Source organism: Chiroxiphia lanceolata, chromosome Z (genome assembly GCF_009829145.1).
Source record: "Chiroxiphia lanceolata isolate bChiLan1 chromosome Z, bChiLan1.pri, whole genome shotgun sequence".
Classification (NCBI taxonomy): Eukaryota; Metazoa; Chordata; class Aves; order Passeriformes; family Pipridae; genus Chiroxiphia; species Chiroxiphia lanceolata.
Genome location: NC_045671.1, coordinates 68,420,326 through 68,439,316, shown reverse-complemented (window position 1 = coordinate 68,439,316; position 18,991 = coordinate 68,420,326). Strand labels below are relative to the sequence as shown.

Sequence of the window (18,991 nt, the reverse complement as noted above, 5' to 3'; positions counted from 1 at the left end):
CCCCTGCACTGGGACTTCCCTCTCCCAAACATATAGAGGTAACCTCCCCTTCAGGTGTGTTCCAAACAGTCTCTTCTCATGGCAGTGCAGTTTTCCTGTTTGCTCAGACCTCTTGTGACAAATGCAGGCAGTCAGACTTTAAGTATTTATTGTATATCTCAGGAGTACCATAGGCAAGTGACCTCTGGTGAAGCCATAGGTGATTTCATGTGGTTATGTACGTTTTCCAGCTTTTCCTTAACTGGGTGATGAAAGGTGGAACTCTGAAAGTACCCATGCTGGTTTAGTAACAGATTTTAATTGTTGGAATATGCCATTTAATCTTGTGGAAAAACCAGGGAGGTCTTTGCTTGGTGAAGGCTTACAGATCCCCTCCTTAGTTCTGTGCCTTCCAGTGAAGTGACACTGTTCTTACTGAGTAAAGTGCAGCTACCTGCAGTTACCTGTCCTGTCCATGACCACGACCATGAGCACTGAGGTCTTACGTTTTGGATGACTGATTTTTGATGCTAGAATTCTAAGATGTGAAGGAAGCACAAATGTATTATTAGGTATTGTGTGCACTGCTGGCATAGATTTGAATTCTTCCCTGACTTTTTTTCCCCACTAGTTTTGTGGTTCCTAGAGCTATCACTATGAAACTGACTGGGCTTAGAGTGGTGCTGGAGTTTTAATTTCCAGACAGGCATAAAGATCTAATGTATACATAAAAATGAGAGCAGGTTTATGGTTCAAGTACAAAAAACTGAAAACCACTGAAATTTGTTGTTGATGTCGATCAGATTGGATACTAAATTTAAACTGTGCTAGCTAAATGAGGCAGGAGAACAAAAATATAAGCTAAATATGAAACGCTTCCATCTGGAAATAGGAGAGAGATTTGGAAGACTGCTTTTTGCACATGTCTTGATGTGATTAGGAAGAGAATGAGACTTCTTGCCCATGTTGCTGAGCCTTATTAAATCTTGGTAGACAGGGGGGTACGAAATGACAAAAGCAGTAACTCTGTCTTGCTGAGCGTGGAATGGAAGTGCTGGCCCTTTGAATATGATACTGGCTAAAAATAGCCCTGTTCAGGATAGCATATTTAATGAATGAGGCAGTGTTCTTCCAAAAGAATACTGTAGGGTCCTTCAAGACTTTATGGAAGTAGAACTGTGAAAATCCTAAGTGTACAGAGTAAGCAAGGTTCATAGAAACAGATATTATTTTTCATTAATGAGCTGGTATAACTGATGAACATGGGGTAAAAAAAAAAAGTGCATGGGGGTGGAAGCTAATTTTTAAATTTTGAATGTAAGTAGGAAAAACCACCCCAAATTAAGGATAGGTTGAAAACAAATACTTTGATCTTACACTCAGTTTTGCATTCTGTGCTTCATCTGTGTCAGGACCCTGACTGCATCTCTGTCTTGGAGTTTAGTTAGCAGAGTTCAGTGTCATCTCCTTTGTAGGCAGGAGCTGTTGGGAGAAAAGCTAGAAGGGCCTGACACTACTTTCCTTTTTGGAACTGCTTTAATCTGATGCTTTACTGTCTGTGCTGTATCACAGCTGGGTAAGCAGGTGTGTCTGTGCTTGCCTTGTACTTCCTTGATCCTGACCTAGGCCTGGACCTGGTGGCTGGGCTTTTTGGCCTAATCTTGGACAGATTTGTAATCCCTGGATTATGTCTGGCCCTGATCACTGTCTCCAGATCCAGCCCTGATCTGGACTTTGCCACTGCACAGTCCTGACTTACTGCTCTCACCTGCCTTGTTTTCATGCTCATTTCACAGCTTACCTTCCCTTGTAGAACCAGCTGGCCTTTTCTGTTCTCTCACGATTTGAACCTAAAATGCAAATTTATTGAATAGTTGTAACTTAAATGGGAAAACTACACATTATCTCATTTTTCCAGCCTTTTAGCAAGATTTTTGTGAATAGTAAGCAGTGGAAAAGGTTGCTCACATAGGTACAGTCATCATGCTTGGAGGTTTTTAGAGATTGTCTGGATAAACTACCGTGTTATTTATGTGGAACTGGGTAAAACCAATTTGTTTTTTAATCTTGTTTTAGTAAGTAAGGTCTTTGCTTTATTAACACTTTGTGCAAAAGTTAAAGTTAAAAATACTCCAGTATTGTCAAAAATATATTAAATTAATGCATTTTGTCAGAATGCTTCTTATTTATTAATATATTGCAAGCTCAAGAACCTCTTGAATTTTTCAATGAACTTGAATGGTTGTTTGTGTTCTCTTAAGCTCTTGAGATGTCGTCCACATCTTGTCACTCATCAGTAACTTCTCAAAAGTATGCTGTATCTTTATCATTGCCACTTGCCCTTCAAATGCAGTGAGAATAGAAACAGATGAGTTGGTTGTTTCTCTTAACTAAAGCACCTCCTAAAAAAATCTATTTTGCAGCAACTATGTCTTAAAAATATTTTCATTACCTTGGATGAAAGCTTATAAATGAACAAAAATTCCACATGTTTATTTATTAGTGTGGGTTTGTTCCCATCCTTAGTGCAGTATATCTGCAGAACAGGAGAAGGAAAATACAGTCTCAAAACCTTTAAGACTTGTTTATACTTTCTGGTGCTTTTTATCATTGGAAGAAAAGAGAATAGGTTTGTACATTTTTAGAATAATTTATATCTAATTCATCTTACCTCTAGGTAAAGAGATGGACTGAGTGATGTTTTCAAATGGCTTGTAGCAAATGGCTTGTAGCTTTCTCTTGTTATGATTTCAAAGCCTTGTAGGGTGATTTACATTGGAGAGGACTCCAGAAGGCCCACAGTTCCACCCTGTTTTCAGAGCAATGTCAGCTGTGAGGTTCAAACCAGATTGCTTGGGGTCTTGAAACCTGCAAGGGTCTGTCTGCAGACAGCAGAACCTTGGCATCCTGGGGAACCTTTCCATCCCACTACCTGAGAGAAAGAGCAAGAATAAATGCAACACTGCAGTGCATGTCACTGGTCCTGCAGAACAGGGCAAAAAGATGTACTCCCCTTGGGAAGGTAGTGAGGGCAAGAAGAAGCCAGCAAGAAACAGTGCTATCCGCCCTTCTCCTCAACTCACTGAGTTCCTTCTACACTGAGTTCACTCCCTCTGTCTTTGACTTTGTTTAAAATGATGTAGGTGTAGAACAAGGTGGAGTAAACAGTGTTAAAGAGATGTTTCAGCTCTTCGTGCCATGAGCATGGTCTCCTGATGTCTCAGCTTTTCTACTCGCACACATCACGCAGAGAAAGGAGGGAGTGAAAATAAGTTGTGGTGGGGAAAAGACCTGTTGTTGTGGACAGGGACAGGGGCAAAAGAAGGCAGGTTCTCTCCCTACCTGTCCCTGTCAAACCTTTGTTTCGTTGAGGAGCGCACCCTGCCCTGCTTTCAAAGTGCTGCACTTGACCTTTCTGCTCTTGCCATGACCTCAGTCTATACCCCTTAAACCTGAGGAGTAGCCTTAATTTACAGCTTTCTTTTCCATCTCATTTTACACATTCTAGGGCCAGATATGCCTTTCTTTAGCTGCTCATCATTAGTTATTCTTTGCTCTGTTCCTGTCATTGCTTAAAATTACACTAAATGCATAACAGTAATTTATTACACTGGTGCAGTGTAACAGTAATTTACTACAGTGGTGCATGGTGAAATACAAAATGAGGAAGACTGTACGGTCATAAGTCAAGATTTTTCTGCTGTATGATGTCTTTGTAAAATTCATACCTTTCTGCCCTCTTTACAGCTTCAGACTCCCCTTACATGTTGAGGACATCTTCATGGTAGGATCCACGAGGGCAGTGACTACTTGTAATGAACTCTGAAGGGTTCTGTCAACATGGATGGCTTTCTCCTCTTAGATTTTAGAGCTGTTTCAGGAACAGTTTTTTTCTTTTTGCTGTCACTGGTGCCATCCTTAGTTATGTACCTGAAAAACTGCCTATTTTTGGTGCTTCTTCATGCACTCTGGGCTCTGTGACAGATGTGTATATGATGATAGCACTTCTTTCCTGGGGTAACTGGCTGTTCTGCCATAATCACAGGGTGTATTTGCTGCTTTAGGTATTTGAGTAAAGTTAAATACTTGGGGATTTTCAGTCAAAACAATTCCTTCAATTTTATGTTATTCCTTGGTATCTAGTGGTTTTGATCACTGGAAAACTACATAAAATACACAAGTCTTGATACTTTAATTGCTGTATGTTCCTTCTATTTTTCGTTTACTAGGTTTTAAATGTCTTTTATTGATGATTCAGGCTATCTAGGCTGACTTTTGGTCCATTTCAGTGCAGTCCTTTTGTGGTAATAAGACTTGGGTAGCAGAAACCTTTCTAAATTTTCCTGTCTTAATCTGTTTACATGCAGACACTTGTGCCATGGGACAGGCAGGTGGGCGATGTAATGTTCCATTACAGCTCTAAATTAGAGTCCTGTTGTCTCTAAGGGCAAGAAATATTTATTTCCTGGTGTAATTTTAGGCAGCAGTCCTAAAATCTTGTGTTTGAAGCATGTGTGATGAAAAATGCTTTTTTCCATTAGTGCAACTGAAATCAGAAAGTGTAGGTGCTTTCTTTAGATTATTTTTAATGTAATTTATTAAACAATAGTCATGTTTATTTGCAGACAAAATATGCAAAATAGCATGCTGTTTATGCCTTCATTAGTCTGTAAATCCTAAATAAAAGCATTTGTTTGGTATGCTGTTTTATTAAAATTCAGATGTAAAGAATATAGCTGTACTGTAAAGTGGCTTAAAGAGTAAGTGTTTAAATGGTGCAACAATTAATATTATTCTAATGTATTCTAAATGTGTCTTTGGGGATATTTGAGTATTTGCAATTTTATCTCTATTTTCAGGGAAATTCGAATGGCATTGCTACTGTGGATGTTTCAGCAGGTTTTGTGGGACTAGAAAGCTATGTGGAGATACCAGCTATCTTCCTTACGGCGTTTGCAACATATGCAGGACCTTTTCTTTGGGCCATTCATCTGCTGTGCTACTTAAGTTCTGAAGTTAGCAGGTAATCGTGCTTTGAACTAAAGTAATGCTCCTCTGTGTACTGCAGATATAAACACCATCCATAAAGTGTATGTTTTGTCAAAGAAATACTTTTTGGCCACGTAATTTTTTATTTTTTTTTTTTCCCCTTGGAAGTTAGTTTTCTATTAAGAAAATGCATGTTCTTTCTTTGGCATGAATTTGTATCACCCAGCTCTTCCAGTTTCATTTTATTTGCAGAAGTTTTGCGCTGGGAATACGCATGTATGTTTCACTAATTTTTTTTTCTCTGAATGCGTTCTCAGTTTGCTGTGCTAAATTACTTAAAATTTTATTACGCTTGTTGTGACAGCATGTTCTGCCTAAAAACATTCTTCTCGGAACCTATTGAGTCAGAGACCCGAGAAAGACTTTTTAAAGGAATAGAATAGGATTCACACTTAACTAACGTGGTGTTCTTTGAATGTCTGTCCTTCTTTGACATAGTGACATGCAACGTTTTATGAATAAACCGTACTTATATTATTGTATGTTACTGGTTATTGCAGTCATTTGTAGATAAAATATTTGTGCTTTGGGTATCTTGTGTGGCGGATAAGTTAGAATGAGTTAGTGCTTCAGAGTTTTAAGAAGACAGTTGAAAAATGCGTGGTAATTTAAGAGTGTACATGTAAAATTCAATTGGACTCTCTAAAATTGTTTTTAACTCATCATTCAGGGTACTCAAAGGGAGTGATGCAGAATGTTAAAATAGACAGAGGAGTTGTGAGTTCTTTATTGTATCCTATCAATGCCAAAATTCAAAAACCTGATATATTTTCACAGAAATAACATTTGACAGTGACTAAATTCTTACTATCTCAGAGTCTTTTCTCTGTTATCTGTGGAATTGAAATGCATTTTTTTTCTTATTGATGAAGAAAATGTCGCAGTAGGATTGGCAGGTGGGATTTTTAGGCAGTATTGAGTTTATCACAGGTTTTTGCCTTATGCATTGTCATCCTCTGTAAATCTCTGACTTCCTTTTATCTACAGTGTCATCCAGTCTCATTGTGTCAGTGCTTTTTGTTTTTTTGACTTTTGTCTTCTGCTTGTTTGTTTTGGGCTGTGCCTACACTGTGAACTTGTGTTGGCTGATGTGTGTTCATTAAAGGTGTAAGGATATGGGATCCCCAGCTGATCCAGCTGCACTGTCTAGGGGAGGTTTTTGGGCCAGCAGGGGCCTGTTCCAACAGACTAAATCCCTGCACAGTCACTGTGTTCCATTGTTCTGTATTAACAGGCACCTCTAACAGATATTCACAGTGATTAACCTTTATTGGCTTATTTGTCTGTCTGCTATATTGCTCTTTAAAGATGTCTAGAAACTCTGCTTGGTTGCTGTGGAATTATGCAGCCCAGTGCTGGACCATTGTATTGCTCTAGTAATGCATGCCTTAGTGTAGATTGAGACTCACTCTAGAACATTACCTCTCAGCCTGAGGCCAGCTAGCTTGAAGTCATTTTTGGTCTTACATAGATTGGTACAGTCTAAGTACTGGTGTTCTGGCTTCTGAAAGCCAGCCTTTTCTCTGTTCATTCTGATATTATTTTTGCTTCAGGAGGAGTAGATGTGGAATACACTAATGATTGATGTCTTGATCCTAAGAGACAAGAGATCCTTTTCTTGAATTTTCCTTACTGCCTGGTGACTTGACACCAGATTAAGTTTTAACTCTAACGCTCCTCAGTTTAGCTTTAGTTACTCCTTTGCTCCATCAATACATTTTTCTAGTATCCGAGCTCTTCAAGTTTTCTCTGTTCTTTCAACTCTCTTTAAGAAGGGTGCTCATGTACATATAAAAACTGCTGCCACTTGTCTTCTAGGAAACATGTAACCCATGGACCCGGGTATTGCTTGGATTCTGTTAATGTCCCGTTTTTCCCAATTCTTTTATACCTCTGCCATGCTTTGTTTAAAACAGTGCTGTATGGTTTCACTGTTCACAACCTTGTTCATGTCATGTTGGGTTTTTTTTAGCAGGCCCACTATCCATTCTTCACTATTACACTGTAGGTGCTTTGAAACTGACACTTTTTGCTTGTGCTTGGAGGACTCTGAGCACAGTAAACTGCTCATGCTATTGTTTGGGGAGGGAAGGGGAAAGAGTAAGAGTTCCCATAATTTAAAGAGCTGCAGTTTCAATGCAGACTGTGATGAACACTAACATACAATGAAGAGAAAATGATACCATATAGCATGTTTTTTGAAAGCTCTTCTAACAAAATAATGAAAAACTTTCTGTAACAAAATCTTTATCTGTACTTGTTTAATGTTGTTTCAAATAATATGCCTCTGTAGTAGTGTTGGTTGTTGTTCTGATGTTTTCTTGGTTGAATTTTTGCAGATTAAAAGCTCAGCTATTAGTGTTGCCAGGTACAGTGCTGGTTTAACCTGTGCTCAAGTGGGTAGCTACCCACATCACTTATGTAAGTAGATTCCATTGAGCAGCTTGTGTCTGTAGCCATTTTTAAGATTCATTTGGGTCAATTGGTAAGGTTGTTTCCTCTATGAAACAGTGCACAAGAATGGACTGGAATCTCTAGCTGCTGGGACTTACTTAAATTGGTATGTTAATCTGCTCAGAACTTGGTCTGTATACCTTTTATTTTACTCCTGTGCTTTGCCATTGCTGTCCAAATGATTGTCTCATTACCTTGTTGATATTCATTGGAACCAAAGCTGGAAATGCAGAAGGCAGAGGGTCATTTGCTTCATGTGTTTTCTTAAATGTATGGGACACTGAACTTCTTAAAAAAACTGCTAAGTGCTATAGGATCTTCTTTATAAAAGCTTCTTGATAACTGTCTTATAAGCAATGTGCCTTGGTCAGTGAAATTCAAACCCTTTTTAATGTGGTCCTGAGAACAAGATGAAGATCCTTTCCCCGCTTCCTCTAGATGGGAAGGTCTAAAAGAATCAGCTGCCCTCCTTTGTGGAGTATGCTGAGTGGGTCCCATTATATTGCCACAGGATGTCGTCAAGATTTCTGACCCATCCTGATACAGTCTTAGATGAATGGATGTCCCCAGAACCACTCAGCAGTGCCGTTCTTAGCAAAGAGCCCAGCATCCTGCAACCTCTTTTAGAGCAACAGCTCTAAAAGAGGAGGTTGACCTAGACAGGGAAAACTGACTTCAGGGCTATTTTTGTTTATTCCAGCTGCTTAGCAGAGCCCATGTAATTCACAGCTGCATCCGTTGTGTTGGCTTACCAGAGCTTCTTGACGAAGTTCTTTGAAGCTGAGTTCCTTGGGCATCACTGCCTAAGGGCAAGTACACATGTATACCTTTTCTCTGTCTTCATTTTGAATTTATGAAACCAGAGACTACTTGAGTACTTGGAGTCAAGCCCTCCTGTCCCAAAGGAAGGTCAGCTAGAGCCAGTAGGGATACTCCAGGGCCTCCTTGAGCAACCTTTCCAGTGTATGGCAACACTTGCAGTTAACCAGTTGTTTACTGGTGTTTAAGTGGAATTTGTTGTATATCAATTTATGTCCATTGGACTTTCACCCTTTCACTGAGCACCAGTGAGAAGAGTCTCAGTACACCTTCTTCACCTCTGACCATGAGACATTATGAACGGTTGGTGAGAACCCTGCTGAACTTACTCTACTCGAGGCTAACAATCCCAGCTTTCTCAACCTCCCACTATATGTCAGATGCTCCAATCCTTTAATCGTCTTTGTGAGCTTCAGTGGATCACTTCAGTACACCCATGTCTGTCTTTTACTGGGAGCCCACAACTGGATCCAGACTCCAGATGAGATCTCACCACTGCTTAGCAGAGAGGAAAGATCACTTTTTTCAACCTGCTGGCTCTACTTTTCCAACTGCAGCCCTGGGTTGTTTCATGGGAACAACTTGCTGCTCATGCTCAGCTTTTTGTCCAGCAGGAGTAACATATGCCCTCTGCCAAGCTGCTTTCCACATGGTCAGTCCCAAGCCTGTTCTGGTGCATGGGTTTACTTTTCCCCAGGTGCAGAATTTGGCATCTCCCTTTGTTGAACTACTTGAGTTTCTTGTGAATCTATTTCTGTAGCCTGTTGAGATGCCCCTGAGTGGCAGCAGACCCGTCTGCAGACCCACCTCTTGAACCGAGCACTCCTCTCTGTTCTTTGTTGTGTGCAGACTGGCTGAGGGGACACTCTGTCCCATCACCCAGGTCATTAATGAAGACATGAAATGGTATTGGCCCCAGTGTGACATCCTGTTGATCATTAGTGACTGGCCTCCAGGTGGACTTTGTGCGGTATCTCAATAATATTCATTCCACTTGACTATTCGCTTTTCCTAGCCTGACTGCATCAGTTTGCCTGTGGGCATGCAGTCAGAGACATTAAGAGCCTACTTGTGAGGTGGAAGTGCATTAGAATACATGTAAGCTCATGTATCTTTGGCCAGTATGGTAAGATGGAATAGAAGATAAAGAGGTTTTCAGATAATATATTTTCTGTGGAAATGTAGTTGGAAGTCCTTAAATAATTTGCTTCCATCTGATCAAACTGTAAGATATTTTCCTCATATGGAAGGTAAATATGTTTCCAAAATAATTAAGTGGCATGTGATAGACACTAACATGGATATAACTGCCACTTTTAATCCTTCAGGCTCTCCTGAGAAACTTGGCAGCTTAAATGTGATGGGATTTTCACAGACAGAAATAGAAAGAAGAATTCTTTAGGTTCAGTCTCCATGGAAACTGTGCAATAACTCTTGAAACTGTTTTTGAGACAGGGAGTACTGATTAAACTGATGCCTGAACTTAACCAAGTATTCTGTGTGTGACTTGCATAAATTCCAGGGAGCCAGCCCTCATTCGTGTAAAGGATAGTTTTTACAGTGGTCTGATCTGAGGTAGAACTTTGTATTTTTGGATCCTTGACTGGAAAGGGGCCATGTTGTTGGATCATCTGACCTATATTATATGGCCTCACTGTGCAGTACACTCCAGATGGATTCAGTTTTTCAAGTTCCTACCCAAACAAAATTGTTATGTGGGTGATGTTCACAGTATTCTGTAATTACAACTCTTCAGCTAGGCCTGTGGTAGTTTTTAGATTACCTGCACATTGGAATCTGCGTTTTAATTGGTTTCATGAGTTAAGTGTCAGGGTGAACTGGTGGCTGTTTCCTAGCATTGAAGGCTGCACGTGTATTGGCTTTTCTTCCTCAGTGATAAAAGTTGTAACAGTTTTCATGTTAGTAAATGGCTTTCAGATGTTGAAAATGGAAGTTATGCCCAGCAGGAGGGTGTTAATAGTTGCATAACTTTAATGTTATGCCTTGACTTTCTTAATGTGGGATTCCAGCACAGCAAACTTAAGTTTTGCTGTGAATTCTTTTATAATACTGATCTAAACACAATTAGGAAGGCATGCTAGCTAAAGGAATTTCAGCAGTTAATATCAGCTTTTGCCATTTTTAGCCTTGTGTGTTTGATTCATTGAGTCCCCCATTCACAATCCATGTTAATACATTAACCGTTTTTCTTTCTGACATAAACTGGACTTCTTTTTTTTGAGTCCTAGGCAGAAAGTGTAGCCCTCCTTAAAGACAAAGGAACGATACAAACATTTTACGCTGAACCCTTCAGTATTTTATACAAGTAGTTTTTTATTCTTTGGGTTTCACTCTATTCTCTCTTCTTAGGTTAATTAAAGCTGAAAAAATGTTTACATCTAAGAATATACACTACTGCATTCTCTAGAATGGTAATACTTTTTATCTATTGTGCTGCTAGCAGCCCCACTCTCTAAATAAATAAAAACAGTACAGAAGAAGTTATTTACTTGTTTGCTGATGTGCATGGAAATCTGGAAGTCATTTGATAAAGTTGGGCTGGGGTTTTATTGCCACAAGCTGGAAGAGTATTTCCTGAGATACTGTCATTGTAGAGGTAGCTGAAGATTCCTCTCATACTGCTCTGTGATGGATTCATTCCTTTGTCATATTGGGGAGACACTAACTTTTCCTGTGAGGTTTCCATCAGGCATCCATGACTTTTAGCATTGAAAAGTATTTTCTTATTAGAAAGTGATCCAGCAAAGTAGAGTTGCCTTTGTTATAAAGGAATGACAAGTTGCTTCAAAGCCATTTGCAAAACAGATGCCATCGTCTTGCTCCATGGACCAGCTTTGCAGCTGTGCTTTAGGAGTTGGAGCACTTTCTGTGTAAATATAAGGAAAATTGGCGCGCACAGATTTATAAATGTACACAGATTTGGGGTCAGGTTAGTTTATTTTTGCTTTCTGTAGATAGACAGTAAGCATCTGAACAGATTTATAACTTAAAAAATTATGATGTAGTTTTTGATAGAGTGAGCATATCCAACACAAGGTTTGTTTTCTAGTAGTGACTGATTCCCCTAATTGACAACTCATGCTCCAGTGTGCTAGCTACTGCCCAAATGCATTGTAGAGTTAGCCACTCAGCTTTTAAATGGTCTTATTGATGCTACATACTGCCATTGCTATGAGGTTGTTCTCATCAACAGACTGCAGGCTTGGGTAGAGATCATGTCACATATGCACATCAGATATGCTTTTTAATTAAAGTGGTCTGTCACTTTTTCTTTGTGAGTAGTATTGAATTGAAAGCGTTCTGAAAATCTTTTTTGTTTCTGCCCAAGCTCTGATTTGAGGTTGTCATGGTTACATTGTCTTCTTCCTCTTGCTCTTCTGGTGTTCATGTGACTTACAGAGATATGCTTAAGAGCGTATAGCTTAGTTGACTGTACAGTCTTCCAGTTTTCAGTACATCTGTAGAGCTGCAAACTGTCGCTTACTCTACCTAGAGTGCAGGTATGCAGTATCACTTTACTGTATTTGTCCTTTATTTTTATTTGGAATCTCTGTCTTGTGAGACAATATTTTTCTGTCATCCTGTATGGTTAGGTTTCCAAAAGCTGCTGACACAAAAAAGTTTATTCAATGTCAATACGCACATAAGCTTATTAAATATATTAAGAGAATCAGCATTAACAATGTTGAGCATGAGTAACCTAGGGGAAATTTTATGATCCAATGGTAAGCACACAGAGTATCCTCAAAGAATAATGACAGTCTAGCCAGAAACTGCTAGCAGGACTCTAGAAAGACTTAAAAAACCACTGAAAAGGTGAAAAAATAATGAAAGGAATGTTGGTTAAGTTTTGAATCTGTAAATCAACTTATGGCAGTTCTTTCTATTGTTACTGAACCATAGCTACTGGAACATAACAGAGGAAAGCTAACTTTCATGAGAATTGCAGGATAACAGGTGGTCATGGGGCATGTTATTTTCAAAAATTGTAGGTACTGGGTACAGAATTTTAGTCCATTCTGATGAAAGGGGTTAGGTTTGTCTGTACTGGCATCTAAGAAGATTTTAATTAGTCCACACAGCTGATAGTAGAGGAAGGGCTATGAAGCTTGGTGCTGCTATAAAATGAAGTTGCACTTTCCTGTGTGCTTTCCCTCTCTCTCTCTGACTCACCAGGACAGAAAGCACAGAATTACAAGAGTACATATTTATTCATGCACATGAGGTGTCCCAGCCAAACTGGGGCACCTGGGTGTGGTTTTACACAGCTTCTCTCTTGCTATCCCAGTCTCTCTCTCTGTCTTGCACTACACCTGTCTTCTCCCTGTATCCCCCGCCCCAGCTTTTCCTCTCTCTTGCTTTTCTAGCCTATCACAGACCCCTGCCCTCCTTGTGCACTTTCCCTGTCTCTCACGCCTGTGCTTTCATCATCCCTCATACTTGGATGTTCCCTGCCTTTTCTGTGTGCAGACTTTACCCACCTCTCACACGTTTGTGCTTCCCACCTCTCACATACGTGCTTCCTCTCCTCACAGTTGCTTACCTCCCTTCCATGGGCTTCCCCACTCTCCGGTTCTCCTCCCCAGTTCACTTCTGTCCCTCTCATACTTCTGTCCCTTTGCAAGCGTGCTTCCCCCAGTCTTATGCTTCCGCATGCGCTTTCCTCCTCACGTGCTTTCTCCCTCAGACTTCTCCTTTCATGACTATGCATCATGCTTTTCTCCTCTCTCATGCTCACTTTCTGCCTCTCCCAGCCGTGCTTTCTCCTTCTCACACCTGCGTTCTCTCTGCCCTGTGTGCTCTTTCCACTTTCTCTAATGCACTTCTGCCCCTCTCATACAGCCTTCCACCTTCTCTCACATACCTCTCTCTGTCTCTCTTTCATGTTTCCCTCACTTTTATGCTCTTTCCCAGGCTGACACACTTCTGTCTCTTCGGGTGCTCCTTTCCTCCTCTGTGTGTTCCCATCTTGCAGCTTCCTCCTTGCATGCTTCCCACTCTCATGCATGCATTCTCCTTGTGCATGCACTTTCTCCCTCTTGCATGCACGGGAATGCTCTCCTTCTTTCACTTGAATGTGCTTGTCTTTCCTGTGCTTACTTTCTTGTGCACATTTGGTCTCCTGTGTATCTTTGTCTTGTGCATCCTTCTCTCTCTTGTTTTTCCTTTTAGTGTCTTCCTTTCCCTTCTGTATCTTTTCTCCTTTCCTGCACGCTTTCCTGTGTCTCACAAGGCATTCCAGCTTGCACACAGACTCAGATGCTTTCAAATTCAAATTCCTTGCACTCTCCCTCTGTTCCACGTTAAATCTTTTACCTGAGTCCTCCTCCTCTCTCACATCTTCTCTCTTGCATACCTTTTCTTCCCCTAGCCCTTCCCTTCCTCATTGCCACTTTGCCTCTTTGTCTCTTACTTTCTGCTCTGTATGCTTTCCAGTCTCTGACAGACTTTCTCTTTCTTTCATACACTCTCCTTCTCTTAAGCTTGCAGAATCTCTCTTGTGCTTTCTCCTTCCCACTCGCTCCCTGTACCTTCTGTCTGTATAGCTTTTCCACTAAATCTGTAAAGCTTCTCCCAGCCATACCCTGCTTTTGGCTTGTCTTGAACCTGATCTTCTTCCCCTCAGATTTGCATTTTCCTTCCCTCAGGGATTTCCTGTCTCTGTCTTTGATGCTTTCTTAAGTCCTTCCACATACACAGTGGCTTCCCCTCCTTTCTTCCCTCTGTCATTGTCTCCTTGTTCCTCTTCCCCTTCCCACTTCTCTCCCCCTCTCACATTCCCTCTCATTCTGAGGCTTCCCCTCTCTTTCTCTCTGCACCTGTATTTCCCTCTCTCTGACAGCCTTTGCCTTACTCTAATGTGCTATGCCTATCCCTCTTCTATACCCTTATCAGTGATCTGTATGAGAGGATCAAGTGCACCCTCAGTCACTTTGCAGATGACACCAAGTTGGCTGGGGATGTTGATCTGCTGAAGGGTAGGAAGGCACTGCAGAGAGATCTGTAGAGGCTGAATTGATGGGCCAAGACAGTTGTATGAGGTTCAACAAGGTCAAGTGTCAGGTCCTAAAATTCAGTCACAACCCATGCAGTGCTACAGGCTGGGGGCAGAGTGGCTGGAAAGCTGCCCAGTAGAAAAGGACCTGGGGGTGCTGGTTGACAGCAGGCTGAACATGAGCCAGCAGTGTGCCCAGGTGGCCAAGAAGGCCAGTAGCATCCTGGCCTGGATCAGCAATACTGTGGCCAGCAGGACCAGGGCAGGAACTGCCCCCCTGTACTTGGCACTGGTGAGGCCTCATCTCAAGTTCTGTGTCCAGTTCTGGACCCCTCTCTACAAGAAAGACATTGAGGTGCTGGAGTGTGCCCAAAGAAGGTCAAAAAAGCTGGTGAAGGGTCAGGAACATAGGTGTTATGAGGAGCAGCTGAGAGAAACAGGGTTGTTTAGCCTGGAGAAAAGGAGGCTGTCATTCTCTACAACTACCAGAAAGTCCTAGCAAGGTGAGGGTTGGTCTCTTCTCCCAAGTGTCACGTGATAGGACAAAATGAAGTGACCTCAAGCTGTGCGAGGGGAAGTTTAGATTGGATATTGGGAAAAAATTTCTTCACTGAAATGATTGTCAAGCATTAGAACAAGCTGCCCAGGGAAATAGTTGAGTCAACATCCCTGGACGTGCTTAGATGTGTAGATGTGGCACTTTGGGACAAGGTTTAGGGGTGGACTTGGCTGTGCTGGGTTAATGGTTGTTAATATGCTCTGCTTCTTGCATGTATGTTCCTCTCATGCTTTCCCTGCTACCTGATGCTTGCTTTCTCCTGCATGTTTTGCCTCTCCTGCCTTTCACCTGTATATTGTGCTGAGCCTCTCTCATGTGCTTTTTTCCTTGTAATTCTGTACTTCCCTATCTCATTCTGTCACTTTGCCCTTGTGCTTTGCCCTTTGGCTCTTGTGTGTACTTCCCTCCACTTATGTGATTCCCCTTCTTGCATGCATTTTCCCCCTCTTCCACACTTCCCCCCCTTAGGGACATTTCACTCCCATGTGCATGTTTTCTTTGCATGCATGCTGCCTCTCTCTCACACACTTTACCTTTCATGTGAGCTTACCTTTTGTGTGCTCTGCCGTTCCCTCGTTTGCGCTTTGCCTCTCATGTATTTTACCTCTCTCCCTCACTCACTTTGCTTCTCCCATGATTTGTTTTCTCTTGTGCTTCCCTTTTTGCATGTGGATGTACTTTGCCTTTCTCTCTTTTTTGCTTGAATGCATGTTTTCTCTCTCCTCGGTCTTCTGTGCTCATGCTTTACCTCTTGTGCATATGAGCTTTGCCTCTTGTGTGCATGCTTTGCTACTCTCCTTCTCTTATATGCATTTTGCTGCTATCTTATGTGCCTTGCTGTCAGTGTGTCAATTTAGCCACTTTATTCTCCTGTTCTGTCTTGCTTTTGTGTCTCACGTTCTCTCCTGCCCTCTCATGCGTCTCCTGCCCTCTCATGCGTTTCCATCTCTCAGTTTTTCCCTGTTAGCACTTTGTCTCCCTCACGCTTTCTGTCTCTCACAGTCGTCCTTGTCTCACTTACTGTCCCAGTCTCTGTCTCACTACTCTCTTCTGCTCACTATCCCTCCCTCTCAATCACACCTCCCAACCATTCCTCTCCCTCTTGAACTTTCCATCTCACTCTCCATCTCTTTCTTCTCACCTTTCTCATCCCCATCAGTCTCTGTCTCCATCTGTCTCTGGCTTCTCTTCTTTGCTCCCTTATCTGTTCTGCTCTGTCTTCTATCTTTCCCCCTCCCTGAGATGTGCTTTTCCTCTCTCAGTTGTATCTCTGTTCCACGGCTTTCCTTCTCTTCCAGACATGTTTTACCTCTCTCTCTCACTCACTTTGCTTCTCCCATGATTTGTTTTCTCTTGTGCTTCCCTTTTTGCATTCTCCCTTGCTTTGCCTCTTGCACTTTCTCCATTCCTCATGTGCTTTGCCACCTCTTGGCACATCCTTGCAAGCACTTTCCCTCTCTCTTGTGCTTTCAGTCTCACTTGTGCTTTCCCTTCACTGCTTGCTATTTCTCTGTTACCCCCCCTCCCTCTTTTTTGCTCTCAGCATCCCACTCTCTCTCCCCCTTTCTATACACCTGTCTCTTGGGCTTTCCCTTTGTATTAGATGTGCTAAGACAAAGAACATCTGTATTTCTCTCTCCCCCCTCACAAATTACCCCCAATCTCACTTCTATATTTCTTCTCTTTGTTTAGCTTCTGCCTTCTTGTCTCTGCTTGCCTTGGGCTTTCTCTGGACTCCCTCTCTCTGCCCTTCCATTTGTCTCTCTCTCTCTTAGATATGTTGTCCCTCCTAGCAGTGTACTTTTTCACTGTCTTAATTCCCTCTGGCCTCCAAGCCTTTCCCTACCTCTTGGCCTTGTTCCTCCCCTCTCACAGAAACTCTGTCTACCTCTTGTAGGTGTGCTTTTCCCTCCCATTCTGCTTAGCCTCCTTTTTCACAGACCCTTCCCCTCTCCTACAACCTTAAACACATCTACTCTCTCTGATGTATGTTGCCTGACCAAATGCATCACTTCTCTCTTGGTTTCCTTATCTCTTACGTTCTTGTGAGCGTTTGTGCTCCTGCATGTTTCTCTTCTATTTTCCATTTCTTCCTCACTTTTCCTCCCTGGTGTCTTCCCATTGCTTTCTCTTTCTCTTGCTCTCACTTTTCTCTTGCTCTCATTTTTCCTGTGTGATTTTCTCTCTTCTACCCCAAGTTCCCCTTCTTTCTCAGATGCACTTTCCTTCTCTCTCTGATAGGTTTTTCCTCTTTCTCTAACATGTTCCTTTTTTTTGCAGTTCTCCTCTTTTGGTTTCACTTTCCCACTTGCTCTTTCTTTTGCTTGTGCTATTGCTTGCTGTCTGTTGTTGTCCCTCTCATGTTTCCCTTTTCCCTCACTTTCCCTCTCATCTTTCTGAATCCTGTACCCCTGTCCCTTCCTTGTTCTTCCTCATTTTCCCTCCCTCTCTTTTGCTTTGCTGCTGAGTCTTATTTTTAGTCACCCCTTGCACACTTGTCCATCTCTGAAACACATCCTTTATTGTGCATGGTATTTATGCTTTCAGTCTCTCTCTCATGCCTTCCGCTTTCTGTCGTTCATTATCCCTCCCTCTAATGCACAGCATGCCCCCCACTGTCCCTGTCTCTCTTGGCTGCATTTGGGTTCCTTACACACATTCTGACACTCTCTCATGCTATCCTTTTGTGTCTCATGTGCTTTGACTGGTTTGTTTCTTTGTTCTCTTGTGTTTCCTTCTCACTCTTGTGCTTTTTACTTCTCTACCTTGCATTCACGGTCTCTCTTTCCTTATCCTGCATGCTTTTCTCCCTGTTGCACAATTTTCATATCTCCTTCTTCCAGTTTTCCTTTTGTTCATGCTTCCTATACTTTTTCTCTCTTCCGCCAGCCCTTGCTAACCCTTGCTATCCGTATATCTATCTTTCTTCCCCCCTTCACTGTCATACTCTCCTGTACTCTCTCCCTTTCACACTCTTGTCTCTCTCCCATCTCAATTTATTTTCCTTTTACTTTCACTTCTTCTCTCTTCCCCCTTCATTTGCCCTCTCCCTCTCTCAAATGCTTTTTGCCTGTATAATCTTTCTTCTCTGGCATACTTTCTCTCCCTTCCCTCTCCTTTCCATAGTTTCCCAAAGTGACGTGCTTTCTTCTCTCTTAGCCTGCCTTCTCTCAGGTTCCCTTGCCCTGTCACATGCGCTTTGCATCTCTCCATAGTTTCTCAGCCTTGCATGTGCTTCTTCTTTATCTTGCACTTGCTTATCCTTCTCTACCCCTCTCCCTAACATGCGTTCTTTTGCACAATCCCTTTCTCTGCTGCTGGTACCTTCACTCCCTCATGCTTTGTGTATTATGCCCCCCCACCTTCTTTCACGCTACCCCTCTCTCCCACAATCCGTTTTTCTCAATCCCCTTCTTTCTCTCACTTTTTCTTCTCAATCTCTTGTTCCTCTTTCCTTGTCTCCCTTCCCCCTCGCTCTGTCCCTCCTTGGACATTCCCATCTCCCCACTCTGTGTCTCTCTTCACCCTCCTTGCTATAACTTTTCTCAGACATTTTTTTCCCATTCACTTTCCCTGTCTCATATGCTCTTCCTTCTTCTTTACTTTCTTTGCCTCTCTCACACTACCTCTGTCATGACCTTCCTCACTCTCTTGGATGCTTTGCCTTTCTTGAGTGCTGCTACTTTCTTTTGTGCTTCCCTCTCACCCCTCCCACTTCTCTCTGTCATTCTTTCCTCCCCTGTGGGTGCTTTTCCATCTAGGATACATTTTTCTACTTTGGTGCATGCATTTTCTGTATTTCTCATGCTTTCTTTACCTCTGTTGCTTGCTATCTCTCTTCTTGTTGCTAGCTACCCCTACTTCTTCCTAAGTATCCATATCTTTTGCCCTTGTTATCCTGCCCTCTTTGTCTCTATCATTTTCCCAATTTCCTCAGTCATGCTTTTTCTCTCTCTCTGATGTACTTGCTCTCCCCTTTCCCTCCAAATTTCTCTCTCAAGCATTCGCCCTGTCTTGCTCACCCCACCTGACATGCTTCATCTCCAGTATGCACTTTGCCTACCTTGTGCTCATGCTTTGCCTCATTCACATGCTTTCCTGCTCTTGTGGATTCT

The 18,991-nt window shown here is 42.0% G+C and overlaps 1 protein-coding gene across 4 annotated transcripts in view; it reads left to right on the top strand.

Annotated features, from left to right (window-relative positions):
* Positions 1-18,991, top strand: part of PIGG (phosphatidylinositol glycan anchor biosynthesis class G) — an 85,613-nt gene that overhangs the window by 50,289 nt on the left and 16,333 nt on the right. For 2 of the 4 annotated variants that reach the window (XM_032675441.1, XM_032675442.1), the window contains exon 12: positions 4,839-5,002. The exons of the other annotated variants lie outside the window; for them this stretch is intronic. In XM_032675441.1, the coding sequence (XP_032531332.1) occupies positions 4,839-5,002 (164 nt within the window). The remainder of the gene's footprint in view (positions 1-4,838; positions 5,003-18,991) is intronic. 4 annotated transcript variants of the gene reach the window in all.